At 35.5% G+C, this 22768-nt stretch overlaps 1 protein-coding gene across 5 annotated transcripts in view; it reads left to right on the top strand.

The window, feature by feature from the left end:
* The first annotated feature begins 3236 nt into the window (after positions 1-3236).
* The window catches only part of LOC138695880 (cytochrome P450 9e2-like), a 34313-nt gene continuing 14781 nt past the window's right edge, over positions 3237-22768 (top strand). Inside the window, exons 1-2 of one of the 5 annotated variants that reach the window (XM_069820218.1) lie at positions 3237-3328; positions 19808-20211. In XM_069820218.1, the coding sequence (XP_069676319.1) occupies positions 19818-20211 (394 nt within the window). In that variant the 5' untranslated portion in view covers positions 3237-3328; positions 19808-19817. Of the gene's footprint in view, positions 3329-3369; positions 3739-12413; positions 12455-13389; positions 13530-13749; positions 13982-19807; positions 20212-22768 lie in introns of those variants that run through there. The other 4 variants (XM_069820216.1, XM_069820214.1, XM_069820215.1 and 1 more) reach the window with 4 other exon arrangements.

The following is a 22768-nucleotide window of genomic DNA, read 5'->3' as shown; positions in this document are numbered from 1 at the left end:
CGTGTGATATGGTCGAGGCAGTCAAGTTGTGACTTGGCGGTCAAGCAGAATTTGAGTTGACCACCCGTCAACTTTTGTGTCCACTTTCCCGTCACGTGACCAACTTGACTCCACCACTTCCCGCGTGTGAATGCGAACTTGTAGCAACTTTGCAAGTAGAAAGTTTGTAGTTTTAGGCCTATTGTCGAAGTAAATTAATAATAACTAGCCGTACCCGTGCGCTCCGCTGCACCCGTTAGAAATAAATATAAAGTAATTACATAATAAAAATATGACATTTGATCCAGGGAACATTCGTTTTTGATATAAGGATAAATCGTTTATTATGTTACTTAATTTAAACTGTATTTGCATAATTAAAATGCGATCATTTTGATCCAGAGACCACTCATTTGGTCATAAAAATTATTTTAGGAAATACAGGAAACGAATGTACAGAATAGCCTATCAAGTTTTCTGTGCATAAGAAGCTATTTTAATCTTACCTGTCCTCGATTCATTCAGAAGTTACTGTAATAACATTATAACATTATGTCCATCTAGAGAAACTACACTTTCCAATGGTGAATTAATGTGTAATTAATTATACAAATCGGTTAATTTAGCCACCGATATTACTTCATACAAATACAGAAACATTATCTGTAGGCTATCTTTCATAGCTTTCGATTGTTGCTGTCCAAGGCCTCTTATAGACGAAATCATTTGTTTTTTAATTCATTACACGGCCTTAGATGGCAGTTATTTTAATTTTAAAACTCATTTATCTCATTAAATATCAGTCCTATCAAAATGTTTCAAGGAATAAAACTTATCGCAAATTATTTTTAAAGAAACATTTGTTATGTAACATTTTTCACAAAAATCAATAATAAGCGAGATATTTCGATTTATTTAATTCAGGCCCCCTTATAACCTCCCTTTTAAATAATGTATTTTGAATGCCATATAGCCTAAAATCTAAGTTACAACGAACTTAATTTATATTCCAATTTTCATCGAAATCCGTTCAGCCATTATCGCGTGAAAAGGTAACAAACATACAGACAGACATACAAACAAAAATTTAAAAAAAGCGATTTTCGGTTTCAGGGTGATTAATTATATATGTTAGGACCAATTATTTTTGGAAAATCGAAAATTACCAGAAAAATTTCGGCTACAGATTTATTATTAGTATAGATTAATAATGAGCGCCCCTAAGTGGAATTCCAACGATATCCTGAAGTTTTTGGAAGTATATGAGAAGTATGAACTTCTATGGAATATACGTGACAAAGAATACCTCAATAAAAACAAGCGGGAATTATTATTCCAGAAACTAGTCAGTGAACTCATGGAACAAGGTTTCGAAAACATAGATAGACGTAGAAGTGGTTCGAAAAAAGTTAAAAACACTTAAAACAGGACTCATTCTGAGATTTTTCTGTATTCTGCAGGACCTTCTTCAGCTAATTCTTTCAACAAGGTATTAGATGCACCGTGCATAATTCTTATACGAATCCATTTCTTAACCCTTGTTCTCTTTTCCTTTTTTTCAAGAATATTTTGTAATTCATACAATAACAAAGCCCCAATTAGCTGCACACATGCTTGAATATGTGCTGGCGGCATCTTCAGTTTCACCAAACTAAAAATGCCAGTTCACTATTGATTTTTATTAACTATAACAGAATACAAGAATTCAAACACCACTACGAATACAACATTCAGCGCGCGCTTTTTTTCAAGCATGGTTTCAAGTTTAATGTCTCCGTGTGATCACAAATATAGCGTCAAGTTTAGAGGCTTCAAGCACTTGACTCCTGTAAACTATCCCCGTGTGACTCGGGTTTAAGAGTATTGTAAAATATTTAGGTATATTTCTGCAGTGCTCGGGAAAAGTGATACAAGTCAGTTTTCACAAACCTTCTTTGATAATTTATTGACAACTTACGAAATATCTGCTAGTTTGGAAAAAAAATACATAAGTATTTCTCCCATTACAATAATTCATGCAGAAGAAAATCAAATCGACATAAACCAGTGTAACTTGTCAATAAATTATCAAAAAAAGTTTGTGGAAACTGACTTATGTCACTTTTCCCAAACACTGCAGATTTCAGGAGCAAAGAAAGTTAAAAGAAAGTCGACTTGCTTCAAGCACTTGACTCCTGCGAACTATCGCTGTGTGAATTGGCCTTAACCTTAAAACCCGAGTCAGACGGGGATAGTTTACAGGAGTCAAGTGCTTGAAGCCTCTAAACTTGATGCTATATTTGTGATCACACGGAGACATTAAACTTGAAACCATGCTTAAAAAAAAAGCGCGCTCTGAATGTTGTATTCGTAGTGGTGTTTGAATTCTTGTATTCTGTTATAGTTAATAAAAATCAATCGTGAACTGGCATTTTTAGTTTGTTGAAACTGAAGATGTCACCAGCACATATTCAAGCATGTGTGCAGCTAATTGGCGCCTTGTTATTGTACGAATTACAAAATATTCTTGAAAAAAAAAGGAAAAGAGAACATGGGTTAAGAAATGGATTCGTAGAAGAATTATGCACGGTGCATCTAATACCTCGTTGAAAGAATTAGCTGAAGAAGGTCCTGCAGAATTCAGGAAACATCTCAGAATGAGTCCTTTTTAAGGGTTTTTAACTTTTTTCGAACCACTTCCACGTCTATCTATGTTTTCGAAACCTTGTTCCATGAGTTCACTGACTACTTTCTGGAATAATAAATAATTCCCGCTTGTTTTTATTGAGGTATTCTTTGTGACGTATATTCCACAGAAGTTCATACTTCTCATATACTTCCAAAAAATTTATGATATCGTTGGAATTCCACTTAGGGGCGCTTATTATTAATAATTATTAATTTACTTCGACAATAGGCCTAAAACTACAAACTTTCTACTTGCCAAGTTGCTACAAGTTCGCATTCACACGCGGGAAGTGGTGGAGTCAAGTTGGTCACGTGACGGGAAAGTGGACACAAAAGTTGACGGGTGGTCAACTCAAATTCTGCTTGACCGCCAAGTCCCCATATCACACGGGGAAAGTTGAAGGAAAGTCGACTTGCTCCAAGCAGTTGACTCCTGTAAACTATCCCTGTGTGAATTGGCCTTAACCTTAACGTAGAAGTAATGACAATCGGACAGCTGATACGACTGTCTGCTGCTGCGAAGAGAGATGTGATTGGACGACCCAAGAGATGGCAGACGCAGATTGTTGGCAACGTAGCTTAAGTAATATATACAATTACGTCAGCAACGGTTGGCATAATCCAACTGCGAGCTTGCACATAACAGTGACCGCGACCGGACCATACTCATCTCTCTGTAGCCGTCAGTACCTAAACTTTGTAGCCAGTTACAGCAGCTACGATCTTGGTTTTAGATTAAAATGCTCGTGTGTGAGAAGTTGTGAGAACATGTTCATTCCTGTGGTACTAACGTACTTGATTGGGAATAATCGTATTATTATTCTCATCAGTTGCGAAGTTCAGCGGAAGCAGGAGAAATTTAAATAGATCCTATGTTTCTTTAGGCGTCTCATATTTATTTATGTGATGTCTTCATAGAACAATATGACAATCGCCTGATGAATCATTTTGAAGAGGAGCGTCACTGTATGGTTTTGTTTTCAAATACTCATTCAAGGCAGTATCCCTGGCAGTGACGTCGCCAGAAACAGAGCAAGGGGGGTGCGTAATGGATGCGAACTGAAAAAATGGGGTGCGAGCTGTAAAAGTGTGGTACATAAAAAATCCAAAATGTTCTCTCATGCACTTACGCACATAATATGCATCTGTTTATTATTGTTATTATTATTATTATTATTATTATTATTATTATTATTATTATTATTATTATTATTATTATTATACAAAGTGAAGTGGCGTCCAATAAGTTAGCCTAGCTGGTCTAAAACCTAAAAAGCGTTCATGAATTTTGTCATTCAGTAAAAACGAACGACGACAGATAACTGTTCAGTTTTATTTACATCTTTAGTTTCGTCTACCATAAATAGCAAAATAAATAGCGCTGTTTATTTGTTTGCTCACAACGTCAAGAGTAACACAAGCAATTACATTTAAGATTTCATTCTGAATTAATGGATGAGTATACTTAGCACTTTTTGGACTTTCCTTTAGTTTGTTTTGCACAATGGGATTGTTTTTAGATATTAGCTGTAGTAACTCTAAGAAATTTCCGCAGTTTTCATTATCTTGGGTTTCATTGTTGCCTCTCTTAGCGTACCTTGTATAGCACTAAACCTGAGGATTTCCATTATTTGTCCAACATACATACGATTTTCTCGCACCTTAATTGCGTATGCTTAGCTTATCAAGTTCCCAACTGATGTTTGTGGATTTCTTATTTTCATGCGTCGGTATTCTTCTCATGCAGCACAACTTTTCTTATGTGATTCAACATTTTCATGTTTTTTATCTCTGTGTCGGGGTAGTGCTTTTTTTTTCAGCTTTTTTCCGCCCTTCGTTGTTAGAGACGAACAACAACCACTCTCAGTCGAAAAAAAAAAAAAACGGCACGCGAAACAAAATGCAGCATCTTGGGAAACACTATTCTCCAGCCAGGAGAAAGTTTTAAATCATTCAGACTGGAAACTTTTCTCCTGCTTCCTAATGTTCTTTTCGGGTATTCATTTAACACGAAATGTTTAGAACAGCCGGAAACTGATTCAGCTATATCGAAAGGGAAGTCCTTTTTACTCTCATTAGGCGCGAGTACATCATACTCTATCGCTTTCACTTCACTTTCAAATTCTTTTGTAACATCTTCATCTTCACTTATTTTTTTTTTGTTTCTGCGTAATTTTTATAAGAAGTCTGAAATATCACAGTCTACTATATACAGTCGCGAAGCTCAATATGTAGTACAAATGCAATCATGGGTAGTTGCCCACCACTAGGATCGCTACTATCGCCTCATCATCACAGATCTCTCCTAGCAGATGACAAAATATGTTACACTTTCGTTGTCGCGTTCTTTTGGAAAAATTAACACCTTCCTTCCATTATTGAAATATTAAATGGATAAATTTCATTTATTATTTTAATGAAGTATATTAAATTTCACCATAAACTCGAAGATACCTGCAAAAAATAGGTTAATATTATATTTGTTTGTGCAAAACGAACTGAAATTTACTATAATCGCTTCACTTATTCTAGATTATAGCGATAATGAACTATGAAACCAATAAATATTAATTTGCATTTCCCTTTACAACAATAATATAATAACAATAATAATGGAAATATTAATTAATGGGAGTAACTTACGTGTAGTGTAAGCTTACGTAGTTAACAAAGTGGGATGAGGTTAAGCAATAATAATCACACCAGAATTGGAAATAAAACGTGATCAATAAATTTTATTGTAACAGACTTACTTTTTCTACGTCTCTAGTAAAGTAACAAATAAAAATAACAACAAAATTAAGAGCTATAATTAAAAACATATCCTTTGAAAAAAAAAGTAGGCCTAAGTTGTCTGAAAATGTACAATTATTCAAGAAATCTGCTGATACAGACGTAGAATTACTGCAAAGCTTTTATTGCTCAGCTGCAGATAATAACAGAACAGGTTTATTTGAAACATCAAATAAATTTGGAACTGCATTCCAGATTAATTTATTTTTGTTTTCATTCATAAATTGTGTGTTTTCGAAAAGAAGAGAGCAAAACTTTATATTATTATAAAGATATGCTTCATTCTTCGTCATTAGATCTTCCCTCCACAAGCATCAATGCGAAATACGCAACGACCTAGCACTCGATGGAAATACGACTCAGTCCACTCTAAATCCAAAGTCGACCGTGGACAGTCTATTGTTTCTAGTTGCTAACCGCTTGGAGCGCTTTATCGCGAGATTTGCAAAAAATCACCTCAAGCTTCGCGACTGTATATAGTAGACTGTGGAAATATTACGTTTTTGCCCTGTAGATATTATAACAGACTGTAGAATTTTTCTTTTTACAACAAATCACTTATATCTTATAATTATGAACAAAATATTATTTAAACTAGTAACTCGTAAGAACACACTCACTATGTTAGAAGTCAACTGTATATTGCACTGTTGCATTGATGGAAGATTTCCTCATAGGTACATTATTGTCATGATACGTGCTCAGTTCGTAGCACACCTAATATGACGTCATATGAAAATTCAAATTCATTTAATCTTCTTGAAACTTCACATACAGTCTTGTTGTTCTACGTAGGTTATAGTCATGTTAATTTCATTTAATAAAAATGTTAAATATATTGAAAAATAATAATTAATATAACGTATATGGTGTGTGGATAAGCTTCAGGGCTTCTACCGCGTTGTCTTGGTGTTATTGGCTGACGTTTCGACCGCTGTGTTGTGGCCATCTTCAGAGCAGTTGTTGGATAAGGAAATAGTCGAAAAATCGAAAGAGAATTGGGAGGACAATTTAAAAGGTACGCAAAACGCGTCCTTGCAAGGGGTTGGGGGCTGTACAAAACTAAGTATGTGAGCTCCAAGCCTGTTGGCCACTTGTCTCACTCCGGGTTACGCTGCTCCACTGAAGGAGCTCTAGAAAATTTTGAAGGGGAAGCCGAAATTGGACGTAACCTCTTAGGTACCACATACGCGAGGGGGGCTGAGATTTGATCAAGTGATCACGTAACGGGGCGAGGAGGAGATGGCTGGCGAGACGCTGTCATCTGTTGTTCGATGACAAAGCATGTGAAGGCCGTCGGAAAAATCGCCGTGAAATCTAAATCTGCAATTTGATAGGTCCCTGTCCTTTGAAATTGCGACTATTTGAGTGACCTCGTATGTTTAATAGACGATTTATAGGTTCTGAACTAGGGCATACGTCGTTTATAATAAAGGGGAATATATATGGGGAAGGGCATAGGTCCCTAGCCCATTTCTTATAGGGCTCATCCCCACATTTGTCTTACGCCTTAGGAAAATCACGGAATATCTTAGGCAGGATGAGAAGGAAATATATATATATATATATATATATATATATATATATATATATATATATATAAAATAGTCTCGATGGGGGGAGTACTTGCTGTGATAGGTCGTAGGTTCTCCTTCTGGCATCTGCTTGGTCCTACGTGGTCCAATCCGGTTGGAGTCTGTGTGAAGGGGAGTATTCATATTAAATACTGGCCCTCATAAGGTCCGAAAGAGTGACCTTGATACCAATCCGGTTGGAGTCTGTGTGAAGGGGAGTATTCATATTAAATACTGGCCCTCATAAGGTCCGAAAGAGTGATCTTGATACCGTGCCCGATGTCCGGATGAAGGGGGGGGCCGCATACATGTGGAGACCTGGCTTCTCGTTCCTAAGTATGATCTTGGAATAGACTTCCCCATGAGTTGCTGAGTTGTAACCCCTCGTCCTTGTTGATGTTGTTGGGATTTTGTTTGATGTGGAAGGCTTCTTTAACCAGTCTTCTGTATAAGTTTTCTTCTTTATCTATTATCTTGATATTGTCGAAGCCTGGTAGCAGCCCATTAGTGGACCTCATTAAAATACACCTATTCATTAAAGTTCAGGTGGTCCACCAATCAGAAAACACCATTGTAGCAATATGAAAGCGCAAGTATCGATTATTCTCGGATATGCCACGGAGGCTGGAAATCCAATACTGTCGCAGAAGGTTATGTTGAAGAATCGACCCAAAATAAAATTGAAACCTAAAATACAATATTAAACTCAGTCGAAAAAACAACACACAAATTAACATCAATTCACCGTCATCTTCCAGCCTTTCACAAAGCACATTCCCGCAAATTCATTTCACCAATTGCACAATAAATCACCTATATTTGAAATAAAGTCAGTTCTGTTACTATAATAATTAGCGTTAATTGTAAATAATATTCAAATAAATTGAATTTGTCATCTCGTTTTTCAATGTCTAATTCAATTTCAAGGTTATATCAAAATTAATATTTATTTTACTCTCTAGATTATATCAAGGTCAATGTCGACATTTGTTTCTCGGAAAAAATCAATACTTTCGCTTCTGCTCACATCTCACAAGGTCAGTTCTGCTCCTCAGTCAGATAATAACAAAAATACTTAGGAATAATTTCAAGTCAGAAATATGGTCGAGCATAAAAAGTCGTATAAAACTTGCCTATAATGGTAATTAAGACGCTCTTATGAAAATTATGAAACTCGCTTGCGCTCCTTTCATAAACATTCTCCCGTCTTAATTACTACCATTATAGGCTCGTTGCATAATGTACTATAATCTGACAGGATTGTCAGAATGCCTTCTCTTCCATCCTACCAGATAGCACACACAAATACAAAAAAGTAATACAGACGCTGATGAAAATAGTACAAATTAAATTAAAGCCCTATAGAGCAGGCGTCTGAAGGCCAACGCATAAAAGTTGTTACAGAGAGCACGTATAGATAACATAGTCAGCTGAAGAGATAAGCGCAGTACCCGAAGATAGCCGATAGCTGATTAATGTCACACGCATGAGCGAGCTAAGTTGTAACTGTCGTGGGAGAAATGCCACGAAGCTGCACTTTTGAGTTGTACTGTCACAATAGACGGTTGTTTTCGGAAGGAATTTCTGAAGTAGTTTGCAGTAATAATAATAATAATAATAATAATAATAATAATAATAATAATAATAATATTAATAATAATAATAATAGGCTACATTTATTTTCTAATTATATACTATCAATGAGTAAAAAGAAGACATCTGAAGCATGAAGAACCATACATGTTACGTAATTATTTAAGCACAAGGAACTGGCCACCTTACCCCATTATCTCCTGGCCTAGTTGACTCATAAGTGGTGCCTTGTTGGTATCACTTGTGAGGTTCAGACCTGTCTTCTGACAATAACAATATTTCATTTCTAGTAAAGGTTTTTGGTATCCCTCTTTTTTGAGTTTATACTATATTTAATAAAATATTTTTTATTGGGTTATTTTACGACGCTGTATCAACATCTAGGTTATTTAGCGTCTGAATGATATGAACGTGATAATGCCGGTGAAATGACTCCGGGGTCCAGCGCCGAAAGTTACCCACCATTTGCTCGTATTGGGTTGAGGGAAAAACCTGGAAAAAACCTCAACCAGGTAACTTGCCTCAACCGGGATTCGAACCCGGGCCACCTGGTTTCGCGGCCAGACGCGCTGACCGTTACTCCACAGATGTGGACTATTTAATAAAATAAAATTCAATTAAATAATAATAATAAAATTACAATTAAACTTGTTGGTTATTAAAGTAAGTATTCTTACGTTACGCTAATATTAATATATTAATTAGTAATTAAGGGAAAGGATTTATATGTAAATACATATTTACTTATAAAGCTAATATAATTTATATTTTGCATTATCTTTATGTTTCACAATGTGTAGGGTTGAAAAATCCTACTTTTATTTTCCATATTTTTCCATATTTTAGAGTTTAGTACATATTTTCGTTAATTTCCATATATTTTCCATATTTCATATAAAACAGTCCATATTATATTAGGTTTAACAATAAAACAAAACAAAATTCCATTAACTTTTAAAAATACATTTCAACAATAGAGATTTAAACACATGTTCAGTAATCCCTTTAACATCAGAGTTATTTGAAAATTAGCAGTCCTATCAACAATGGGAAAGTAAGTTACAAAACTGTATTAATTTAATTTAAAATTTTTAACAGACTTCAGTTGTGCAGCTCAACAGTTAAATGCCAGTCAGAGTACACATAGGTTCAGTTTTGTAAATCATACTATAAAGACGGTAAATATGCCAAAAGTACGTCATTCAGTCAATTTAAAATCAAAACTAACAAGTTACATTTCAGAATTTAAAGAAGATGGTTTATCAACTGACAATAAAATATTATTTTGTAATTTGTGTCAGTGTGCAGTATCATCTACACAAAAGTTCCTGGTGCAACAACACATTACAACTAGTAAACATCAGGCCAACAAACAACTAAATTCCAAGCAGAGACAATTGTTTTTAACACAACCAACAACATCGAATGTAAGATCTGAGTTTAACATCGACCTGTGCCGTTCTCTCATCTCTGCTGATATTCCTCTCTACAAACTAAAGAATAAGGTCTTCAGGGAATTCCTTGAAAAATATACTCAACATACAATCCCGGATGAGTCAACACTTAGGAAGACGTATGCTCCATCCATCTACGATGAGACAATACAGAAGATAAGAGATGAAATTAAAGATAGTTCAATTTGGGTTTCCATTGATGAGACTCCCGACAAAGAAGGTAGACTTGTTGGTAATGTAGTTATCGGTTTGTTAAGTGAACAATATTATGAACGAATTCTTTTACATTGTGATGTTCTAGAAAAGTGCAATAACAAAACTATAGTTAAACTGTTCAACGAAGCTATGGGTATCCTGTGGCCAAAGGGTATTATGTACGATAATGTGTTATTCTTTATTAGCGATGCTGCCCCTTATATGGTCAAAGCTGGACAAGCATTATCTGTTGTATATCCTAAATTGACTCATTTTACTTGTGTGGCGCATGCATTTCATCGTGTGGCAGAAGTGGTCAGAGACAATTTCCCTAAAGTAGATTTGTTGATTTCATCAGTGAAAAAAGTATTTCTCAAAGCTCCCAGTAGAGTTAACGTGTTGAAAGAAATGTACCCTGAAATTCCATTGCCACCAAAGCCAATTTTAACTAGATGGGGTACATGGCTAGAAGCAGTTGAATATTATGCCGAACATATAGACTCTATTAACAATGTTCTCCTTGCATTGGACTCTGAAGATGCAGTCTCAATTGATACTGCGAAAACAGTTACCTGTGACATAAGTGTGAAGAATGACTTAGCTCACATTCAGCATACATTTTCATGCATCATAAAAACGCTCAAAAGTCTCCAAAATAGGCACCTTTCACTATCTGAAAGTTTTGAAATTATAAATAGTACTGTGGAACAACTGAATCGTGGTAGAGGTAAAGTTGCAGATGCAGTAAGAGCTAAGGTGGACACTGTACTTTCAAAAAACCCTGGATATGAAGAACTACAAAAGGTTGTTGCTGTGATGAGTGGTGAATCAACAGTGAAGATTAACTTGGACTTATCCCCAGCAGACATTGTGAAATTGAATTATGTACCAGTTACTTCTTGTGACGTCGAACGCTCTTTTAGTCAGTATAAATCTATCCTCAGAGACAATAGAAGAAGATTCACTTTTCAGCACTTGAAAGAAATGTTTGTAACCTATTGTTATGGTAGCAGACAATAAAAATTGTGTTTTGTTGAAACTACATTGGAAGATAAGGTACGTCCATTATATTTTTTGTTTAGTTTGATTAAAATGTACCAATATTTAACGTACATAGTCATTTTTTTATAATTTTAAGTCCATATTTAATTCCATATTTTGGTAAAAATCCATATTTAATTCCATATTTTGGTAAAAATAACTACATATATATTTACATATTTCATATATTTTTAGTCCATATAAATCCGTTCCCTGTTAATTACAATAATAGTTAAATAATATATTTCGTAATGTTTTCAATAATTAAAAATAACCTAAACATCTTAGAAATTCACAAGCAATTATTTTAAATTAGAACTATTCAAATTTTAAATCTCGTCTCAAATTCTTTTCTCAAGTCCAGTACATCTTTATATTTGTTACACTGGTCTTGATTCAAATCAGGTAACGATTTTAGATTAATAAAGTGGTAACAGTTACCCACTGAAACTTGCGTCTCCCACAATTTCGCTTTCCCTATGAAAGTTTTTATTTCTTCATACATTTGCGATAATAAGAACATTCTTTCCTCGGAGATGGACACAAAGACTGACTGTTACATCATAGCGGTTGCAGATGTCTATTCAAACGTCAATGACGTCAATGACGTCATCCGGAGATACACGAACTGGTCCTACATCTTGTTCCACTCTTACATTTAAAAAGAGAAAGAGGAGGAAGTGCTCTGAGAAGGCCGTATTGAGACGTCTGCTATAGAGGGTCAACAGGATCAAAACAACACTATAGAGCTCTCATCGAGCTAATACAAGAAAAAAAAAGAAAGAAAAACAGAGATAGCAATGATGGTAGTGATAACTGATAATAATAATAATAATAATAATAATAATAATAATAATAATAATGATAATAATAATAACAACAAATACATTACATATTAAGTGTCAATTTTACAACAGCATAATTACAATATTTAGTTGCGCAACCTGACAGGTGTTCAACAAGCAATTCCATGAAGTATCCATAGAATGTGATTCTTTAATTTAAATTTGAATTTTGATATTGTCCGACAGTTTCTGACATGGTCAGGGAGAGAATTCCAGAGACTAGAATTGTTATGCTGAAAGATGATGAGTAGGAGGATGTTCTGTACAGAGGAATAGAGAGAAAATACATGTTCCGGGTTCGAGGTAGTGAAAGGTAAACAAAACGAGATGCTAGGTAAGAGGGTGTGGATAATTTTAAATAGTAATAAGAGAGAGTTGAAGAACCTTCTTTCTTTAAGTGGATTTCAAGATAACAATTATAGCGACGGTGTTACATGATCGAATTTCCTAATGTTACAAACGAAACGAACGCAGATATTGTGAACACGCTGTAGCCTGTGGGCAAGATCAGTATTTAGATTCGTGAATAGAGAATCGCAATAATCGAAGTGGGGCATCACTAAAGTTTGGATCAGGTTCTTTTTACGGCTGATAGGTAAAATGTTGGTTAAGTGTCTGAGGGAATGAATTATACAAAAAGTTTTAGTGCATATGTAGGTCACTTGAATTTGAAAATTTAAATTTGAATCTAAATATACTTCTAAGTTTTTTTACTGTCTTACTATATGTAATTGTAGTATTATTTATTTTTGTGTTTGATACAGTGGCTAGATCTATTTTGTTTAATGTTCGTTGGTGGCCTATTATTATGGCTTGTGATTTGTCTGGATTTAGTCTGATTCCAAATTTTGCGCCCATTGAGCTACAGATGCTATAATACATCTTCATTAATTCTGATCAGAGAGTCATTGATTGTACCGTTTGTTATAAATAACAAATATAACGAACACATAATTTCGTTTCACAAAACAGATATTCCGACACTGGTTCACATGTATATAACAGCCCGAACATGTGGCTTGATTTGCAATGTGCAAAAAAGGGCTCTGGGATAATTGAGGGGTCACACCGACTCCACGACACCAGTTGAAGGTTAATTTAATTATCGTATTTGACATTATCATTGTCCTCCGGCCTCGGTCATCGTCAGCATCCGCTCGTAACTCAGCGATATTTAGTTCAAAATGAACCGACATCGCATCGTTATGGTTGGGTGTTAGCTAGATTGGCATCCAAGAGTGGACAACGTTTACAAAACACTACCGAGTACTGCAGTACTGTATCCGCAATGTGCAAGAATTATATAGGCCTATATGACCTGTGCAAATTCAGCCTATAAAGACCGGGTGGTGTACTGACAATTTGTGTTTCCAACATTTTTTCACTAGGTATCACTGTTGTGCGACATATATTCCTGGATAAAAAAAAAACACAGATTCTGGAAATACGATGCATTAAGTAACATCATGACCATATCATCGTTTCCCATGTTATGCATTAATCACTAGTTAAAGATATGTTTTCTTACAGTTCAAAGCCTCGTGATCTGCCCTGTGTATCGCACTTGTTAATTGCAGTCGAGTTGCAAAATTTGAAAATTATTCATTTCCATTGGTTTTTACCTCGGGTGAAGGTTTACTTGTTAAGTCTCATTCACAATTAAAATTAAACATAACGTAAGCGTTAACTTAAAAATGTAAACGTTACGGTAAAATCAAGAGCATTCACGATGGGAACATAAACATAACAGCAAAGATACTTGGTAACCATGGAAACATAACAACCACGCCATTTCGTCATATTCTGTCGTATAGTTCAGCGCTCCACGATTGTGAATCAGGTAAGCATAGGTATGAAAGTTTGGGGTTTGTAAACTTTCATGTTAACGTCTTACGGTAATGTTTATGTCAATGCTTATGTGAATCATTGTGAATGATCCCATTTGGTAGCTTGGACGCAAACTTCTGTGTTTATGTTACGGTTATGTTTAATTATCATTGTGAATGGGCCTTCAGTCCGTAATACAGGTCTCTAAAGTTAATTATAAAGTAAAAGTAGAAAATAAAAGCACTGTATTATGCAAATCTGGCTTCCAGGTAGTAGATCCCTGTAAAACAGGTTTGAATAATTTCAAGAAAAATTATTCAGGGGCAGGGTGTCGATTCCGGGACTCTTAACTTAGTGCACGAATGCTCTTCCGATTGAACTACCCCAGGAACCATATACAACACCGTCACAATTTTTCCTTTATATCCACGTAACTCAAATGGCTGACAATACGCCAGAACCGAACTCTGAGTGCACACAATTATGTGTGACTTAAATTGTGGCTTTCTGTTAACGTACCTCCAGTAACGAATATATTATGCAAATCTGGCTTTCAGGTACTAATAATAATAATATTAAACTGCCCCCCATTGAGGGTAGCCCTTACGAACTCAGTATATATTCAAAAAAATTTATTATACATATTTAAAACATAGATATTAAATTTTAAAGAAGTGAAACAAAGAAAAGGGCGTGAAAAATTACAATTGCTATTAATGTGGCACCATGTGATTAATTAGGATTTGGCAGGATTTTTTTAACACAATTAGCACAATGTCATCCCTCAGAGTTGTTGGCAGAGCAAATTTCCGTCGAAATTCTTCGAAAAAAGCTGGTATAGTCCTTCGAGCACCTATGAGCAAGCCGAATACCTCAACGTGAATTAAGGCATATTTTAGCATATTTCTCTGTAAAGCAGGTTTGAATAATTTCAAGGAAAAATTATTCCGTGGCCGGGTTTCGTACTCGGGAACTTCGCTTAGCGCACGAATGCTCTTTCGACTGAGACTGAGCTACCCCAGGAAAGATATACGATATGATATGATATGATATGATATGATATGATATGATATGATATGATATGATATGATATGATATGATATGATATGATATGATATGATATGATATGATATGATATGATATGATATGATATGATATGATATGATATGATATGATATGATATGATATGATATAATTATATATGATAGGATGTGATGTGATGTGATTATGTGATATGATATGATATGATACGACATAATGTGATGTGATATGATATGAAATGATATGATATGATACGATGTGATATATGATATGATATAATTATATATGATAGGATGTGATGTGATTATGTGATATGATATGATATGACATAATGTGATGTGATATGATATGATATGATATATGATATGATATGATATGATATGATATGATATGATATGATATGATATGATATGATATGATATATGATATGATACCATGTGATATATGATATAATTATATTTGATAGGATGTGATATATATGATGATATGATATGATATGATTCGATGTGATATATGATTTGATATAATTATATATGATATGATATGATATGATATGATATGATATGATATGATATGATATGATATGATATGATACCTGGCTATACTATTATTATCAACATTTAGAAACACTGTTCTCAACTTCGTAGACCGTCCACTGCCTTAGAACAAGAAAATAGCAAACGAATTATATATACATATATTATATATATAAACAATTTGTAATTATAAACTTCGTAACTCTCAATCTAAAGTAATTTACCCAAACATTTACGCTATTAAATATAGAATTATGATTCTAGCGTCATTATAACAAATAACAATGGACATTTTCATTTTATCAAAAGATAATACTCTTTTAATGTTCAGAACAAAAAAACAATATTTGTACTTTAAGAGGAGGCAGAGGTGAATATTTCAAAGTCCATAAAATTTATCCGATTTGTTTGAAATTGAAATATGTTATTAGTAATGGAGATACCAAGTTTCAACATTCTAAGTACAATAGTTCTGTAAATATTAATAATTTTATAAAACATTATATCGTTTGATATAAAATGCTTCATGCACCATATTGTAAGAAATTTTCAATATTTCTTTTTATTTATTTACTCAAAATAATGCTAAGTATTAATTTATTATGGGAATAATATAGTAATACACTTATCTTGGTTTTAATTTCATACTTTCAAGGGAACAAAATAAAAAACTAGCATCGGAATATGAAAATACAGTGTATGAAGATAATAAAAATCGAGAAACCAAATTTTCTTCAGTTTTGTTCAAAATTTCACCTCTGCCTCCCCTTAAAAATATTCGTTCAACATCACAAGACGTTACTGGAGCAATTCGCAAATATGCTAGTGCATTTCTTATCATCAGGTGAACAACTATTTTGTGATTTTAATATGGCTCATAATATTAAACCCATATATTGTTTTCAAGAAAATTGTTAATTTCTTCCGATGCTGAACTATGACTATAACGGACCCGAATATGTAGCAGGAAGAGGGACGTCAACCTTTAACGAAGAATAATCCAGGGAAAAATAAAAGTCTCACACACTCCTCTTTGCATAATGTACTATTTAATAATAGATGAATTTACTTTTTTGGAATCATGCATAATATTAACATTACGTAAATAATGCAATAATAATAGAATATCTTACTTTGTTCAGAACCTGAAATATTAATATAAATTCATAATATTCTTGAAACTATTCACGACTGTACACAGCTCCACAGAATGATACTATGCGATGTTTATGTGAACTGCGTATCGTCTGCAGCGAGCGGGAGCAGGGTGAGGCGCGGGTGACATCTTTCCCTACTCCTCGCTGTACTCAATTGAAATTTACTGTTACGAACTTCCAACCTAGGTATACTTATTACTATTAATGTTGTCAGTATCAGGTAGTATTGACATTACAATATTAACAACTTTTTTCTCTCTCGGGAGAGGGGAGGAAGGAGGGACCCGAAGGCTTGCACTGCAGCCTGAGACTTATTGTGCTTATAGCTCGCGCAAGAAACGATTACCGAAACTGTCTATTTTGACGTGTGTCAAAACACGCCGAGGGAGGAGAGGAGCGAGCCGATGAAAGTACTGTGCCTTCCAAGAAGATGAACAAATGAGGACATCGCTGTGGAAATAAATAACGTAGCAAGAGAAAAATTCGAAGCTAATTACACGCGCAACATGTGTTTACGAATGAAATAATAATACCGTGCGATACAAGACACGCATACTCATGTAATGGAACAAACTAAAGTCGTAATGTAACTATCACAACGCAAGACTGATTCTATCGATGTCATTTCTCTTCCGACTGTACTCTTGAAAATCATTAAAGTTTTCTGGTGACCATTCCTCTCGCCCGCTCTTCCTTATCGCAATGTTTGGTTCGCATTCCTTCCGTCGAGACCTTACACCACTCCTATTCTGTAATTGATTGGATAACCGAACGGTCGCGCTCTTATGCAAGTACAGCACGCCGCACCGTGAACTTAACAAGGAGTATGATATGGATGATGATTCTCGTATGTCAATAATTAATGATGGCGAAGTAAGTCCGAGGTCCAACGTCGAAAGTTACCCAGCAATTCTACTTCAAATGATCGAGGGGAAAACTCGGGAAAAAACCAGGTAATTTGTCTCCCAACCAGGATTTGAACCCCGGCCTGCTCGTTTCATGGCCAGACGTACACATTTTGAAAATTTTATTTTCAAATTTCCATCATCAACCAGTTACGTTTTACCCATCGTTCGGGTAGTCTTTCATCATAAACGAAGCAACGAAGAAAAAAGTGATCGGGCTGATCTGGGTTCGTAGGAATCTGCAGGACCGTTCGTCGTCTTCTTATCTTCTTCATTATTATGTGAGGAATTCCCTCAAACAACGTTCTACATCAACGGCTTTTGCATATGATATACAAAGCTCTTTGAGGGAGGTCTTCATATTTATATTGTACACGTGGATTATAGTGCGGGAAAGGCTGGTTCACATACCGGGAACGGAAACGACACGGAAACGTCGTTTCCGTTCCCGGTTTATTGTGAACCAGCCTTTATACGGTAAACGCGTACAGATCCCTACTAATGCCAGATCACACAGCCCCGATCCTTTTAGTATATGTATAATTCGCGTTTATATAGAGATGTTAGACTTCACGTAGTATACGCAAGAGATAAGAATTAGACAAATGTTGCAAATTGTTTGTTATATATACAATATTTTTATTACATACGTTACCTAGCTTTTAAATTTCTCTACCAAATGAGACTGATTTAAATTATCTAACCATACTTATATCTATATGTATAATTTCGTTCCTTACGAAATATTTTTAGAAAACTACAGCACCTATCACGATGGGAAATGTATCATTCGAATCAAGAAATTTGCAAAATTACTACAAACTTGTGTAATTAATTATCTATAAGTACTGGTTTTGTTTTTTTTTATGAAATTAATGTCTTAAAAATTTTTGATTATTATTCCTAATGAGAAAACACTTACAAGAGGAACCTTTCATTACACACTTTACACATTTTAATGGAACATAGCTCATTCCTAATCTCATGAAAACAAGAATAAGGAACAACCTTGAAAATATGCGGACGTTGCTTCTAAAGGGCAACTGCGATACTTTACCATTATGCCGTTGTTTGCATAGCTCACCCGGTTAGTGACGCGACTTTCGAGTAGAAGTTCTGGGTTTGATTGCCGGCTACTTTTACTTTTTCTTCTTTTAAAAACAAGAACGTGCAGAGAGCAGGACTTCTGAATACCGAAAGAAATATACAGATCCCTCCTCAGTTGGTTCTAGCATAACGGGCAAGAAGATTCTTGGTGTGCATCTACTTGATCTTTCAGTTTGTTTATTACGCACGGTGCATTAGATCTTGAATTGGAGGCGATTTTGGTGGCTAGATAAATTCGTAAAATACACCTCGTGATTTCTGAAAACTAGTGCATGATAATTTCGGAAATTTTGAAGTATTCATGTTCTCCAAGATACAGCACTATTGCGGAATACTTGTGTAAGGACTTATTACACTTAATTAATAGTACAAATGTTTCAAGTGTGACATTCTGGCATCTATCAGCTGTAGCATATGCGACAATATGTGCAGTTTCGATCATTTGTTCAGTAATGAAACCTTTCACTGCCATTCATTGCAGAATGAAGTGGTTTTGTTTGCAAGAAAATGAGTAAGAAACACTTTGATTCGATTGGTTTAGAGCAGCGATCATCAGAACACTGCACTCTCGGGCTAGCGTCCCTTACCCGCGGACAAGACACAGCCCTAGCGTGCAATCGTCACTGCTGGCGGGTATGCTGTCTCTCTATCTCTTGTGCACGACAGAGCATAGTTTCTTACCCTCTATGCACTCTACCCATTTCAACAAGTGCTGACGACCATTGGTTTAGAGTAATAACACAGGTTTTTTGTCATTAGAATCCAGATAATGAAATGACAATAAAGACTAACAAAAAGTATTACACAAGAAAACAAAACGTTATAAGAAAAATTGATAATATGTATATTCGAATTTAACAGAATCCCTAATCTCTCTAATTCTAATTTTCCTATATTTTTAAGGTACAAAAGTTGTACTGTTTTTTTTTTTTTTTTTTTTTTTTTTTAGAAAAACTAGCTGAAGAAGCAAGACGTTCAAGTTAGACTAACATAAAATATTTTCCGTCTAATTTTCACTGATCATACATTTTTAAATACCTCCAATGCATTTCATCCTTGTAGTTACACTTTTTATTTATTTATTTTCTTTCAGAAAAGAAGAAATGGGTATCACGGAAGTGTTATGGCTCTATTCGACGATGATTCTTATTGTACTTGGACTAATATCTGTATTATATTGGTATGGTACTCGAAACTTCAATTATTTTGAGAAAAGAAAACTGGCATTCGTTAAACCAGCTCCATTCGTCGGTACAATGGGATCCGTAATGTTCAGGAAACTGTCTTTCCCAGACTGTGTTTTGCAACAGTACAACCAGTTGAAGGGACACACATATGGAGGAATATTCGAATTTATGAATCCTACAGTGATGCTTAGAGATCCTGACCTCATCAAAACCGTCACTGTGAAAGACTTCGACTACTTCACAGATCATCGGGCTATTATCACAGAAGAATCAGATCCCTTGTGGGGGAAAGGAATTTTCAATCTGCAAGGTTAGTATTGCGCCCGCAAGTTATCTTAGTGGCTGTAAGAGAGACGCTCAGTCTTGCGGTAGCTGAGTGGTCAGGCCTTTAGCCTGTCACGCAGACCGCCAGGTTCGATACCTGGTCAGGCCTGGGACTTTTCAATGACTATTACACTTTTACCAGGTTATACTACTTATGACGAGTAAAACGGTAGCCACCGGCGTGGCTCAGTCGGTTAAGGCGCTTGCCTGCCGGTCTGAAGTTGCGTTCGGGCGCGGGTTCGTTCCCCGCTTGGGCTGATTAATTGGTTGGGTTTTTTCCGAGGTTTTCCCCAGCCCTAATGTGAATGCAAGGTAATCTATGACGAATTCTCGGCCTCATCTCGCCAAATATCATCTCGCTATCACCAATCTCATCGACGCTAAATAACTTAGTAGTTGATACAGCGTCGTTAAATAACCAACTAAAATGAATTTAAAAAGTAAAACGCTACGAAAGGATGTGTTTCAACCAATTATGGCTGTTTATCGCTACAATTTTATCACTTTCCTAGCAATTGTTTGTTTTATCACTTCTCTAGTATTGTTTGTTTTTATCACTTCCTTAGCATATGTTTGTATTTTTTGTATTTGAAGTACCTAATTTCTCGAAGTACCTAATTTCTCACGCCTTCTATTCTGTAGGTGAATTCATGACATTCAGTAACACTTCATGAAATTGATACTAAAACTATGTGTTGTAGTAGTAGACTACCTATATTGTAAATCTCGTCTGTATATATATTTTGATCTAGACTGTGACTATAAATTAATACTTTATAATAGTATTAAGTTTTTTGACTTGTTTCATATTCTAGCTGTAAAGCAATGTATGAATACCATGGAATGTTAATAAATACAATGGGTACAATACAATACAATAACTACCCTAGCATTTGTTTCTTTGTTTGCCAACATTTCAAAGTGAAAATACTTCACGGTACTATAAAACATGCTTTGCGATTGTCATTTGTTTCCCGCATAGATAGTCGACTGAAAATGGCGGCTCCGTTCAAACGTTTTGGTGAAGGTAACATTAGTGAAATAGAATTTTATTCAGTCAATTAATATCTATTTTATTGTATAGGGTGCGTCAGAAAGAACGGATGGATTTCACAAGGCAAGAAAATTGTAAGGATTCATCAAATCAAAAATTTATTGTTATAAACATATTCACCAATATATGCAGTTTATTTATGGTATACAACATCATCCATATGATGTCCTTGGCTTTCGATACAGGCATCGAGGCGTTTTCTGAAGTTCGCCGTCCCTTTCACAGTCATAGTTGGTGGGATTGCCGCGATTTCTTCACGAATCGCCGTCTTCAGTTCGTCCAGTGTATGTTGTTACTTACGCCTTCAAATGGTCCCAAAGAAAGAACTCGCAGGGCGCGACATCTTACCGTAACCTCGGACAATCTCAGTGCAATAGCATGTTTGTGGGCTGATCGTTGAGGTGGCCGGACAACCTACTGTCTGTCTCCACATTTGCAGGTGTACACCCGCTCCGCGTTCGTCCAGGTGATTTCTTCTTTAATGTTGAACCTGTGGTACGAAATGAAGTCACCCAACGCAAAATTGTATTCCGAGTTGGAATCCTAGCGTGACGTCCGATGTCGAAATGAGTCCTGAGTGGCGATCACAGACTCTTCAATTTTGAAAAATGTCTCTGCGATGAAAGCACGTTGTACACCAGACCAACACCATGTTCTCAACTGAAACTGCATTCTCTGGCTGACACAACAGTCGTGGTCCCCCTCATTCTATCCTTCCCCTCGCTGCGTATCGATAGTTTGAAATCCATCCGTTCTTTCTGACGCACCCTGTATTAGAGTACTTTATTTCTTCTAATCTCCTACTTTCTTCTGTTTTTATCACCTCTGTACTATTTGTTTATTTGTTTGCCAACATTCCAAACTGCAAATTCTTTACGGTACTATTTTTTTAGTTAATTATTTAACGACGCTGTATCAACTACTAGGTTATTTAGCGTCGATGAGATTGATGATAGCGATATAGTATATGGTGAGATGAGGCCGAGGATTCGCCATAGATTACATGGCATTCACCTTACGTTTGGGAAAAACCTCGGGAAAAACCCAACCAGGTAATCAGCCCAAGCGGGGATCGAACCCGCGCCCGAACGCAATTTCAGATCGGCAGACAAGCGCCTTAACCGACTAAGCCACGCCGGTGGCTCTTTACGGTACTATAAAACATGTTTTGCGATCGTCATTTGTTTACAGTATAGACAGTTTTGAGCTTCCTGTTTTGTTGTGCTTAGAAATTCATTCCCTTAATAGCTGGCAAGCTAGAATTTCAGAATAAAGTATGTTCTAGTGTCATTTATCCGCCTTCATAGAGGTACATTTGAAACTTATTTACAAAACTAACGCCAATACAATAAACAATGGTCATAACTTGTTTGTGCGAGATCGTGCGTATTTGCTTGGTTTCCGCACAAAACCAATCCGCGGTAAGTCTAAAATTCCACATTCAGTATTCCCAACCTAACACACATAACAATTTCCCTCTTCTTACCGC

Source organism: Periplaneta americana, chromosome 3, assembly GCF_040183065.1.
Source record: "Periplaneta americana isolate PAMFEO1 chromosome 3, P.americana_PAMFEO1_priV1, whole genome shotgun sequence".
NCBI classification, from domain to species: Eukaryota; Metazoa; Arthropoda; class Insecta; order Blattodea; family Blattidae; genus Periplaneta; species Periplaneta americana.
Note: the sequence above shows the minus strand (reverse complement) of the source record. Positions and strands in the feature narration are given on the sequence as shown.